Source organism: Natrix helvetica (genome assembly GCF_964273705.1).
Source record: "Natrix helvetica genome assembly, chromosome: 5".
NCBI classification, from domain to species: Eukaryota; Metazoa; Chordata; class Lepidosauria; order Squamata; family Natricidae; genus Natrix; species Natrix helvetica.
In genome coordinates, this window is record NC_138551.1 from 25,202,307 (window position 1) to 25,216,033 (window position 13,727).

The 13,727-nt window shown below is 36.7% G+C and overlaps 1 protein-coding gene across 7 annotated transcripts in view; it reads right to left on the reverse strand.

Annotated features, from left to right (window-relative positions):
• LOC309393489 (schwannomin-interacting protein 1) overlaps nt 1–13,727 on the reverse strand; it is a 344,932-nt gene that overhangs the window by 16,136 nt on the left and 315,069 nt on the right. For all 7 annotated transcript variants that reach the window (XM_081955769.1, XM_081955766.1, XM_081955767.1 and 4 more), the window contains one exon: nt 8,203–8,321. In XM_081955769.1, the coding sequence (XP_081811895.1) occupies nt 8,203–8,321 (119 nt within the window). The remainder of the gene's footprint in view (nt 1–8,202; nt 8,322–13,727) is intronic.

Here is a 13,727-nt window from a genome sequence, read left to right on the forward strand (position 1 = left end):
AAATCCAATTGGAGACTGATTAACTTATAAGAAATTGCTAAAAAGATAGATTGGAACAATTATTAAGGAACAAATCTATAACAGAAGACTTTTAGTTCCAGATATTATACCTTTTCCTATTTGATATTTGTTATCAATGGTTATTAAATCAAATCAAAACTTTATTACAGTCATAGGCCAATGAAAAATACAGTTTCTAATTATAAAAGTTAAAAATTTAACATCTATATGTATATATGTATACATAAACAAAAATGAGAATCGATAAAAAAGAATACAAATATAAAAACCATAAAAATGAATATATGTTTAACTAAATCTACTCATCATTATACAAAATTCAACTGATCAAATACACATTAAGACTGGGTTGAAATCTATAGTTTCAGTTGTAGATACTATATCTTTTCCCGATATCTAGCTGAATCAGTACAGTAGTTCTCGATTGCAGGAACTGGGTATGTTTAGCTTAAGAGAAGGGGAGACATGATAGCATTGTTCCAATATCTCAGGGATTGCCACAAAGAAGAGGGAGTCAAACTATTCTCCAAGGCACCTGAGGGTAGAACAAGAAGCAACAGGTAGAAACTAATCAAGGAGAGAAGCAACTTAGAACTGAGGAGAAATTTCCTGACAGTTAGAACAATTAACCAGTGGAACAGCTTGCCTCCAGAAGTTGTGAATGCCCCAACACTGGAAGTCTTTAAGAAGATGTTGGATAGCTATTTGTCTGAAACGATATAGGGTTTCCTGCCTAGGCAGGGGGTTGGACTAGAAGACCTCCAAGGTCCCTTCCAACTCTACTATTGTATTGTATTGTATTGTATTGTATTGTATTGTATTGTATTGTATTGTATTGTATTGTATTGTATTGTATTGTATTGTATTGTATTGATTTATGGCCACAATGGAGTTGAAATTTATGTTGCTAAGTCAGACATTTGTTAAGTGAGTTTTGCTCCATTCTATGACTTTTCTTTTTTGTTAAGTGAATCACTGCAGTTGTTAAGGTGAGTCCCGCTTTCCCACCGACTTTGCTTAACAGAAGGTCACAACAGGTGATCACAAGATCCTGGGACACGGCAGTAGTCATAAATATGAGTCAATTGCCAAGCATTCTGCATTTTGATCACATGACTATGGGGATGCTGCTGAAGTCGTAAGTGTGAAAAAAAGATCATAAGTCACTTTTTTTAGTGCTGTTGTAACTTGGAATGGTCATTAAGTGGACTGTTGTAAGTCGAGGACTATCTGTAGTTATAATACGGTGAAGTAGCAATTGAAATGCAGGGAAAGAAGTTAGAATAAATGTCACTATGCTCTGTAAAATTATCATCTTGGATAGAGATGGGTATTGGATAGCCAACATTTGAACTTTTAAATTTTATCGTCAAATCCACACACCATAAAGTAGTCTACAGACCATACTCTAAAAAGTAGGAAAAAGAAGTGAGCAAGAAGGGATTAAACTAAATATGAGTAGTTTCTCATGTATTAATATTTGTTTCATGTCACATTACAAAATAAAATTCTGTAGCAATGAATTTTCAGGATTCACTGATGTTTTATAGGATTAAGTATGTGTGTTTATCAAAAGGGAAGAATGCTGACTTAAATACTTAGACATAAAAATAAGAGGAAAATATATTGCACAAATGTTTATAACAGAGACATAGCTGCCATATAAAATGTGGGATTTCAAACAATGAGAAGACTAATCTGTTTGGTTTCAAGGGAAATCTGAAAAAAAAATGATGAGTTGTAAAAAATTGTAAATGTATACTCATCAATAATCTACAATAATAATATAATTATTATAATCTATTTTATAAACTGGGAAAAACTAATATGACATGTATAATTTTTAGTGGTTCGAGTTGTGTAATTCTAATATTAAGAGCTAAGCTTTTAAAGTCTGCTTACAGGTTAATTTAAAAACTGATTTTAATTTCCTTTTGATTGTAAAGCACATTTCCTTTTAAAGGTTTCTTTTAAATCCTTTTAAAGATTTTAACTTGCAGCTTTATAATCAGCACTGAAATTGAAGTTCAACACATTTAGAGAGAAAAAGTTAGCTAACACTAAATTATGTGCTAGTTGTTCCTGACTCTGGGGGGCAGTGCTCATCTCTGTTTCAAAGCTGAAGAGCCAGCACTGTCCGAAGACGTCTCTGTGGCCATGTGGCCGGCATGACTAAATACTGAAGGCGCACGTAATGCTATTACCTTCCCACCAAAGGTGGTTCCTATTTTTCTACTTGCATGTTTACATGCTTTCGAACTGCTAGGTTGGCAGAAGCTGGGACAAGTAACGAGAGCACACTCCGTTACGCGGTGCTAGGGATTCGAACCGCCGAACTGCCGACCTTTCTAATCGACAAGTTCAGCATCTTAGCCACCACATCCCTTAATATTAAGGTAATATCACCTTAATACAGTGAATTTGAGTAACTATATTCCTTGTTTTTTTAATCTATTCCTACATCTTAAGTAGAAGGGATCTCTGCAAGACAAATTGCTTGTAGTTTGATTTACAATTATAGAACCTTTAAAAAAAGGCAGGGAAGGAAGGGAAGTAAAATGCCAAAATCATGCTTGCTATGAAGAGACCTTAAGCACCTCTAGGAAAAATAAAATAATTTACTAGATGAGCATATGAAATACATTACCAGGCCATAGATAAGCTAAACCTGGAATGTTAAATATTGTCCTAAATCTTGACAGAAGGAAGATAGAAATTACAATGGTGCTGAAAACTATTTACCTGTAGCAATAATAAAAATACAACCACTTCTTATTTAGACACATACATAAATGCTTTAGCCAATCTAAACCAATCCTAAGATCAGCCACAAGATGGCCTGTAGTACTTTCTGCAATTTGCAGCATTGATTTATATTACGATGGAATCTACATTCATATTAAAGGACGTACATTTAAAATTCATCCATCAGACATCTATTTTTGTTTATAGAGGCACACAGGTTTAGCAGGTCTGCTAAAACATTATTAACTTGCATGTGAGGCAGAAATAAAGCAATTTTTTAAAAAAGACATATTTCAATACTCCATGGTGCTGGCCTACTACAAAACAATTGCTCCACAAAAGTGTTTTTTGTGGTCTTATCATTCTGGATATCTGGACTTCTATTCAGCCTTGTCACAATAAATCCTGAATTGTGTGATGTCAAGCCATAAAACAATTAAGTACAATTTACAGCCACAGATACATAGTAGGTTGCATAGAAAGGCATGCTTTTTCCAGGCATACATGTAATATTCATGTAGGAATCATAATTTATAGGAAAATTATTCCAAATTTATTCTTTCATTAAGAACTTGAAATACGACAGACAATGAAAGTAATCACCAAGCAAAGACATAATAAGCATATGCTTTGATTTATATTATTCCTTTGTATTACTCTTCATGCAAAAGGAGAGTAAAATATTACTTTCCATTTACTTTAATGCTTCTTTGTATGCATTATTAATATGTAATATATAATGAATAATTATATGCATATTTTTATGCTATGCCCTTTTCTGCTGAACAAGGTTTCCAATGGATATTAGATCTAAAATTTAAGCCTTAGGGCATAAATTACAGATACCCAGGGACTATTTGTCCCTTTCTTCTAGCATTGTTTGCAAAGGGAAATACCATAGGCTAATTCGTAGCTTTTTTTGCATGAGGCGTACTATCCCTGACAAATGTGTAAGCACATTCTTAATTCCAGGTATGAAGTAAGGCAATTTAAGGACTTATCTGTAGTCCTAGTTACATTTACCTGGGAATAAATTCAAAGTTTAATAGCAATTAGTTTTGAATAAGTCCACCTCTTGAATCAGTCCTTTAAAAGCCCATGTAGTTTGACATTCTGCATAACACAGTCACTATCAGGAAACTCACAATGATGAAATGAGGTCGTGGTCCTCTCTCTGTTTTTTTTTCTTCCTAAAGCTGTGTTTCTGGAGGTACCGTATTTTTCGGAGTATAAGACGCACCGGAGTATAAGACGCACCCAGGTTTTGAAGAGGCAATTTTTTTAAAAAAGTAGGTAGGTAGATAGAGGGAGAGAAAGAGAGAGAAATACAGTAGGTAGGTGGGGAGAGTGAGTGAGTAGTTATGTAGATAAAGGGAGGGAGAGAGAGAGAGAGAGAGAGAGAGAGAGAGAGAGAGAGAGAGAGAGAAATACAGTAGGTAGGTATGGAAAGAGAGAGAGTGTGTAGGTAGGTTGGTAGGTAGAAGGATAGAGAGAGAGAAATAGAAATATAGTAGATACTTAGGGGGAGAGAGAGAGAGAGAGACAGAGAGTAGGTAGGTAGGTATATAGATAGATAGAGGGAGAGAGAAAGAGAGAGAAAAAGAGAGAGAGAGAGAGAGAGAGAGAGAGAGAAAGGTAGGTAGGTAGGTAGGTAGATGTTTCCAGGTGTATTTATCCATGTGCTGAAGAAGGAAATCGCTGACAACCTGTAGCACCTAAAACATTGTTTCTGCTGGCACAGCACTTGACCAATGTAATTCTCATCAATCCCTCTAACTAAACAGCTTTCTGAAAGGAAAAAAAAAGTTTTTGCACTCTTCAAACCTCCCCAAAACGGTCCGTTTTTCACAAAAACGGGCCTATTTTTTTAAAAGGCATGAATAGCTTGGGGGGGGGGCTTGCAGAGTGCTTCTGGGGGGGGAACGAACAAAAAAATGGCCCGTTTTTCACAAAAACAGGCTATTTTTTGTCAACAAAATTGCATGCATAGCCTTAGGGAGGCTTATAGACTGCTCCTGGGGGCTGGGGGGGGGGGGACAAAATTGAGCAAATTCTTTGCTCATTTTCACCCTCCCCAGCCCCCAGGAGCTCTCTGAAAGCTTCCATAAGGCTATGCAAGGCCATTTTGGTGAAGGGGCGGGCCTTCAGGAGGCAAAAAATGCGGTATTCGGTGTATAAGATGCACCCAGATTTTCAGCCTCTTTTTAGAGGAAAAAAGGTGTGTCTTATACTCCAAAAAATACAGTACTAGCAAGAGAAATAGCATTTGCAGATCTAGTCTCCAAGTATTTTTCTAGACCCCATTTAAAACTTACTTGGGGACATCATCAAATCTAACTTTTACATTTCAATTAATTGTTCCATTATACTGCCAATTACAGAATATCTTGTCTGGCAATTTCTTACCATGACATACAAGTGTTTTTTTGTAATAGCATAAAGCAGAACCGGGATTCTTGTCTATATTGTCCAACATCTTACTACCTGAACTTGTTTCAGAGGCAAGGAGACATGTCCCTCCCAAATAACTGTGTCTGAGTATTTAACATCCTTTGGTTTATAATTTACTTATTAAAATATTTGTTTTTCATATGCTTTGAAAACTCTGCTTTATAAAAAAAAAACCATTAAAACACAAATCAACAATAGCCTAAAAAGTAGAAAGACAGCAGCAAAAAAAATCATAAAATAGTCTTCCAAGCTATTTTTAATAATCTATTTTAAAAGAAAAGTAAATAAATAAATAAATAACACAAGCACATTGTGGCATAATTATATGTATAAAATTGCAATCTAAAATGCTTTCTGCTTTTGCTAATTATATTAAGCTGCCAAATATAAAGGATAAATATTTAGTAACAGAAAATTATAAAACAAAATATAACCATTTAATTGCTTTTTGGTTTCTTGCTCTAGAGCAGGGGTGTCAAACTCAAGGCTCGTGGGCTGGATCCCGCCCGTGGGATGCTTAGATCTGGCCCATGGGGCCATCCTGGAAACAGCAAAGGACCGGCCCATTTGCCTCTACCAGTGAAAATGGAGCACGCCCCCCCCCACATGTCCCCAGCTCCATTTTCACTGACAGCAGGCTGCAGGAGGCCATCCAGGCCAAAAGCTTCACCTCCGACCACTATTTTGATTGGCAGACAGCTAGCAAAACAAACTTAAACAAAACAAAGGGATTTGAGCATGCAAAAAGTGACAGGAAGGAGAAAGGGAAGGAAACACGATTATAATGAGAGGGAGGGAAGGTCTGAGGAAAGTCCTACCTTAGCACTTGGCCACAACTGGTGCTCTCGACAAGAGTGATGTCGAGCTGGCCATGTCCACCCTGGCCACACCCACCCCAGTCCCCCGAAGTCAAATACAACCCTGATGTTGCCCTCAATGAAATCAAGTTTGGCACCCCCTGCTCTAGAGGAATCCCTGAAACTTGGGGAAATCTAGTTTTAACTCTAAAAACATTCTAGTTTTCCTGGAATAGTAAGAGCCTATACAAGTTACCATCTGGTCTTGACTGATCCTTTGAATCTTTCTCAAGCAGTTGCAGCCTACTTAGATTTAGATGAGGGGAACACAGCTCTTGGACAGCAGTGTCTGGGGAAGATTTTTTTGCAACATTTTGTGGTAACAGAAAAAAACACACCCAAGAATGATATCAAGACTCCAGATTGCTATTTATGGGATTAGGTTGAATTAAGTTCACCACAGTAGAAAATCCTTGTAAATTCTTCATGTCCGGCATTATTATATCACAACTGTGAAAGGGATCTTGGAGTCCTAGTGGACAACCATTTAAATATGAGCCAGCAGTGTGCAGCAACTGCCAAAAAAGCCAACACAGTCCTAGGCTGCATCAACAGAGGGATAGAATCAAGATCATGTGAAGTGTTGATGCCGCTTTATAATGCCTTGGTGAGGCCACACTTGGAATACTGCATTCAGTTCTGGTCACCACGATGTAAAAAAGATGTGGAGACTCTAGAAAGAGTGCAGAGAAGAGCAACAAAGATGATTAGGGGACTGGAGACTAAATCATATGAAGAATGGTTGCAGGAACTGGGTATGTTTAGCTTAAGAGAAAGAAGGACTAGGGGAGACATGATAGCAGTGTTCCAATATCTCAGGGGTTCCCATAAAGAAGAGGGAGTCAAACTGTTCTCCAAGGCACCTGAGGGTAGAACAAGAAGCAATGGGTGGAAACTAATCAAGGAGAGAAGCAACTTAGAACTGAGGAGAAATTTCCTGACAGTTAGAACAATTAATCAGTGGAACAGCTTGCCTCCAGAAGTTGTGAATGCCCCAACACTGGAAGTCTTTAAGAAGATGTTGGATAGCCATTTGTCTGAAACGGTATAGGTTTCCTGCCTAGGCAGGGGGTTGGACTAGAAGACCTCCAAGGTCCCTTCCAACTCTACTATTTTATTTTATTGTATTGTATTGTATTGTATTGTATTGTATCTGTTTTACCATCAAATTCAGGGATGTCAAACTCGAGTCATCATGGCAACATCACATGACATAACCTAAATATCATTGACTACAATGCAAAGCAAATATATAATAATACAATGTCAAAAGCCTTGTGACCTACATTGGGAGTTCAATTTATATCAGGACTTAATGTTCTGAATATTGTTAGGGCTTTAAATATTGCATGATTAATAAAATATGCTACTGACATTATTTTTAAAATATTTATATCTTGTCTCTCAACCTCAAAATGGCTTCTGGAAAAGAACAGAAAGGTATATATTTTCCAACACATATTAAAGAAAGCCGGACCAACGTCTGGAAAACCTTCACATTTATCAAAGTGAAGACGTAGATGACATTTGCACAGTTCCACAAATACCACGAGAAATGAAAGAAGTTGAAATGCTCAAAAAATGGAGCTCAGATACCTATAATAATACAATACAATAGTAGAGTTGGAAGGGACCTTGGAGGTCTTCTAGTCCAACCCCCTGCCTAGGCAGGAAACCCTTAGTTTCAGACTAATGGCTATCCAACATCTTCTTAAAGACTTCCAGTGTTGGGGCATTCACAACTTCTGGAGGCAAGCTGTTCCACTGGTTAATTGTTCTAACTGTCAGGAAATTTCTCCTCAGTTCTAAGTTGCTTCTCTCCTTGATTAGTTTCCACCCATTACTTCTTGTTCTACCCTCAGGTGCCTTGGAGAATAGTTTGACTCCCTTTTCTTTGTGGCAACCCCTGAGATATTGGAACACTGCTATCATGTCTCCCCTGGTCCTTCTTTCTCTTAGCTCAGTCCCTAACCCTAACCCTAACCCTAACCCTAACCCTAACCTGAGACGGATCACTCTGCAAAGTCAACATTATGGATTTCTCAAAGCTTTATGGTATGGACTCTACCATGCTTTAAACTCTTACGTGCTGAAATGTGTTAAAACGGGAAATGTGCCAAGTACTCACCGAGAAGAAAGGCTTGGCTTGCCACTTTTACTACAACTTGTATAAATTCCTGGGCCATCATCAAAGAAACTTCCAAGTGCCAGTTTTTGCCTGATAGATTCTCTTTCATTTTTTTGCGCCTAAGGGGATAAAAAGACAATCAAGCTACTGATAACAAACCACATTCCTCGTACACATTTTTAAAGTTCTATAAACATCAGAAGTCATAACTTATAATTTAAAATGAGAGACACCAGACACAGAGCGCACTTATTCCCACTGTATTTAGCAAATACTGACTAAATGTAAAAGTATGTCTAAATGTTCTACAGATAGAGATGCGAAGGGACAGAAAAAAAGGGGAAAATATTCATTTTTCATTCATTGGGGGTTCTTCCCCCAATTTTTTTAAAAATGAAAAAAAGTTAGGAAAGAGTTAAAAAAAAATCCATGAAGTAAATATTTTATTTTAGAATAATGAAGGCAGTAAAAGACGATGTTCAGATTTCACTCTCTTTTGTTGTCCCAAAATGTTTATCATTACTTGTAATAGTAATGGTATTTGTATCTGTTCTATGTAACTCACTGAACATCTTTTTGTGTCCGAGCTGATTGTATCAATAAGCAATTGGTCATAAGTCAAGAACTACCTGTATACCATTGGTGTATATTAACAATTCATGTCCAACTCCACTGATTGTTATATGCAAGGCAGGACTTATTTCAAAAATTTCCCTTGCACTGTATCAAAAACCTTTTCTGCATTCAACAAAATCACCAATGACTTTAATTTTTTAAAAAAAAACATATAGGCAGAATATTAATTAACAATCTAATATAAAAAGATACTCCTCATCCAGAGATAGGTTGCTTCTGGTTTGGACTGGATCGGGCAAACCGGTAGTAGTGGCAGCGGGAGGCTCCGCCCATCCACCTGGACGCTTCTGTGCATGCGCAGGAGCGCGCCCAAACCAGTAGTAAAAAAATTGGCAACCCACCACTGTCCTCATCCCTTTGTAAAATGATCTTGGTGAGGATGGATTATACCATATGTAATCTACATGCTAGCATCACCCTCACGATAAGCTTACGTACTCAGAAGTAACTTTACCAGCTTTGAAAATTACTATTACGTTTAACTGAAAAAAATGAAAAAAAACACATTTTAAAAGGTTTTATTATGGACCTCCAGAAAATAACTCAACATATGTTCTTATAATGCTCAATGAGATACTAATCTGTATTAAGAGCTTTCCCAATTTACATTGATGTCATAACATCTATGATTTCTTCATGACGTAAAAGTACAGCTTAATACAGGGAACCATTATGCATAATTTTAAGAAAAGCTACATTATAAAATATATTAATTTACTCCTAAATTTTTGTTTGATTATACCATTATAATCATAGTTAACAAAAATCTTAAACACCCAGTTTAAAGCACTGATGACATTCTCTAGTTGAGTTAATGAATGTCTGTAAGCAAACAGGCAAGCTCAGAGAACTCCAAGCACTAAACAGTTCAACCCTGAGATACATATATGCAAAATGAGAGAGCCCTCCTCCCTCCCTCTCTTTCTTTTAAACTGCTTCTTTGCTGCTGTTTTTTTTGCAAGTGTTTTAAGTGCATTTTGGAGGACCACTTTAGGTACGTATGGGGAATTTATAGCAAAAGAAAGAGAGTTCAGGATCCCATTCCAGAGAAGAATAGAGTATAGAATAACAGAGTTGGAAGGGACCCTGGACGTTTTCTAATCTAAACTCTTGCCCAAACAGTAGACCTATACCATTCCAAATAAATGGCTGTCCAATATCTTATTTAAAACCTCCTCCAATGTTAGAACAATCATAACTTCTGAAGGCAAGCCATTCCACTAATTAATTGTTCTCATTGTCAGAAAATTTCTTCTTAATTTAAAATGGATTTCTTGTTGATAAGTTTCCATTCATCATTTCTTGTCAGATGCTTTGGAGAAGACGTTGTCCCCCTCTTTTTGTGACATTGGTAATAAATTAGTTCTCTGTATATCCCAATGTACTTCCCTATTTAGCCTCTAGAGCAGGTAAGTGAAGGCGCTCAGCCGAAGGGTAGGGGCCAGCAGGTGGGGTGATGTGGGTGGGGCAGTCTTGTGGTCATGCACCGATCAGATTAATGGCTTCAGTGGGCCGTAATTTGAGGACACCTGCTTTAGAGAAATGCTGTGACTGCAGGACTCACAAAACCACTCACACTCTTCTTGCCAAATTAATATTTGGTATACATTTTCATTATAAAATAAATGAACCTAAGTATTATTTGAATAGAAAGAGACAAAAATTATCTTTGAACAGAAAGCAAAGGGGAGCTGTTGGTCAACACACAGCATTCTAAACAGCTGAAAAGGTGCAGGAACTTTGATTTATACTTAGAGATAAAGCTCAGAGATAGAATAGAATGACTGCAATCATACGTCAATAATAAAATGGCAAGCTTTTAGACCATTGTGACTAAAAGTGCCCAAAATGGCATCACTTTCAAACCTCTGACAATAGTTTAGCAATGGTCAAAGTGTGGTATCTAAACACAGGATTCTATTTTATAGAATCCTGCAAGCCACAAAGTATAAAGAAATTAAGAAGCTAAATAAAATTATTTTTAAAAACCCTGTCAGAATATTCATGAACTGGAATAGGACATAGCAACAGGTCAGCCATTGGGGGACTGGCTGGAATAGGACATGGTAACAAGGTCAGCCAAGGTATTGGCATGGCAACTGGGTCACCCAATGGGAGCTATTTGGTGACTGAGAGTCATGCCAGATGGCTTGGAGCCTGGCTGGAGTTATCTATGTAGCTCTGAGTCTGTGCAAGAGAACTAATCTAGTCTGTTCTCTGAATTGAAACTGGAAACCAATCTCTCCTTTGCCTTGTGCTTGTTTGTAACTGCTACCACGTTGGAAGAATCTGCTGTTGGTATTGTACATTTATTCATGTGTTATTATATCTAAAGAAGTTAATGAATCCTGCTGAGTCAGTTATCTGTGTGTGTCTGACAAACCCTACTGAAAGTAGCCTCCTCTTCCGCCTGTCAACTGGTGATAAATGAACTGGAAACCATACCTCTCCCATTGCTGATAGGAGCCAAAATACAAACATGGACCAAAACAGTCCTGTAATGTGTGGTTTATCATCTCAAATGAAAAGATGATAGGTATCACAGATGGGCAAGATCTCTGGTAGGGAGCTGAGTTTGAATCCCTTCTTTCATCAACATTTAGATTCTTAAACTTGTTTATTATTACACCCCACCTCTGCATCATATCTCAGGCAATTACAGCAAGATCTATTTTGCTTGGCAATTCTGAGCAGCAAACCCTTAGCAACACTCATTAGTCATGTTGCTACAGTAAAGTACACGATTAACTGAAATCTATTCCTCGTCACTTCTAAGAAATATCTGCAGAGAACATCATACATCTGGCACATACTGTAGCTTTTCTGATTCAAAAGGTGTAGAGGCAAACAAACTGCAGCATGAGGGGGGGAAATCAATGGTTTTAAAAGCACATTTGCTGAACTTAATAAGCTAGTGTATTCGTTTTCACTTCAGCATAAGTGCTGCTACAAAGGTAAAAGAAACCTCAGAGGTCTCTTTCATTTGATGTTTTTTTTTCTCCATCCAATATTCTGCCATCTGTTTTTTATGGTAAACTGAAGATTTTCATGCTATAAGAACGTACAACATTAGCAAAAATGGCCCAGCAGTGCTTTTTCAGGAGGCAAATGGACTTTGTTTTTTCTTTTGAAAATGTTTCACTTCTCATCCAAGAAACTTCTTTAGCTCTGACAAAATAGTGGGGAATGGAAGGATTTTTAGCTGTACACGACTTTAGACTTTTAGCTGTACAATTTGGAATGAACACCCTTTGAATGGTGTGGGAGTAGGAATGGATTTCCAGAGGAGAAATTGCAGACCACAGGAACCAGGAACAGCACTCAGTTGACTCTGAGGACACAGATAAACCTCCAAGTGCTTCAATGACTTGCTAAAAGGATGCAAATGACCAGCTGTCTGCAAGGAATATAAATCCTTCCATTCCCCACTATCCTGTCAGAGCTGAAGAAGCTTCTTGGATGAGAAGCAAAACATCTTCACAAGAAAAAAACAAAGTCCAAGTTGCCTCCTGAAAAAGCACCTTTGGGACAACCGTGACCTGGATGACTCAGAATCTCTCCAGACTTATTAGCAAAAATATATCTAAATATAACATCAATTTCTTATTATTATACATTTATTAAAATTATTACTAGCATGTTTGTGTCCTTCAAAATATTTGTCTGCCTTCTTAAAAATGCCAGAGAAGGACATATAAATTTTATTGGCATTTCAGAAAACCATTAAAATAATTGCTTTTTATTAAACTGGTTCCTTTAAAATGATTATTGGTTGGTTTAAAAGCTGCTTAATGTATTTTTTATCTTGCTGTAATATATTTTATATATTACTGTTCTTGGATTTGTTGATGATGAGAAGTGGCATATATGCTTTTAAAATATAAAGGTACAAATTAAATATTAAAGCAATGTACAGTAAACGCAAACAGAACAACTACACATTCAAAATGGTATCTAACAAGACAGAAGAAATTAGGATCATTAACATATTTATAAAATGGGAGGCAATTAAATGTGAGGATCAGTCATAAAAGATCTTTGGTTGTAACAAATATCCACAAGCAGAAGATGAAAGAGCCATTAGAAAATAATTTTACATATAATTTTAAAAAGACATGCATATGTATTTCTGGCTCAACAATTGTTAGTTTTAGTACTGAAATCCACTATCTTTTTCCAATACTGTACAGTATAAAGCAACTGTTATATGTGCATATCAGATATTTGGTAATTATAATAGAGATTTTGGCAGTAAGATCACAGTTCAGTAACCCAGGCCAAATGACTTCAAACAACCTAAATGCCACCTATTATATCACGATTACAAGTCTGCTGGTAATTATTTATACATTGCAAAATTGTTTCATGGGTCATTTATCTACTTTTTAAAGTGTACATATTTTAATTCCTAGAAGTTTGAGAATGGATTTGAACCTTCAAACGCCTCAATGGCTCCTTTGCTATAATGGACTAACCAGATGCCAAATAATTATAGTTACGTTTTTAGACTCATAGATATAGCCAATGTAAAAACTAAAGAGGAAGAACTGTCACCAATGCACTCTATTTATGGCCAGCGTACTCTATTTACAAACTCAATATTTGCATACATGGGATCCTTTAGACCTTTTCCATAATATTAGACTGTGGTCAACATGGAAGCCAAGAAAGGACAGTTGCATGTGTGAAAGTGGCTTTTCTATAAACGTAAGGGCTGGAATTAAAATGGTTTTTAAAATGATCCATGGTCAATATAATAGAACTCAAGTTGAAGAGACCCGAATCAGCTGGGATCTTCATCATGATACAACAGCAGTGTTATCTGTTTTACCGTAATCTGCTACCGGTCCATTTCTTTTCTTTCATTTATAAAATATAGGTTGTCATTA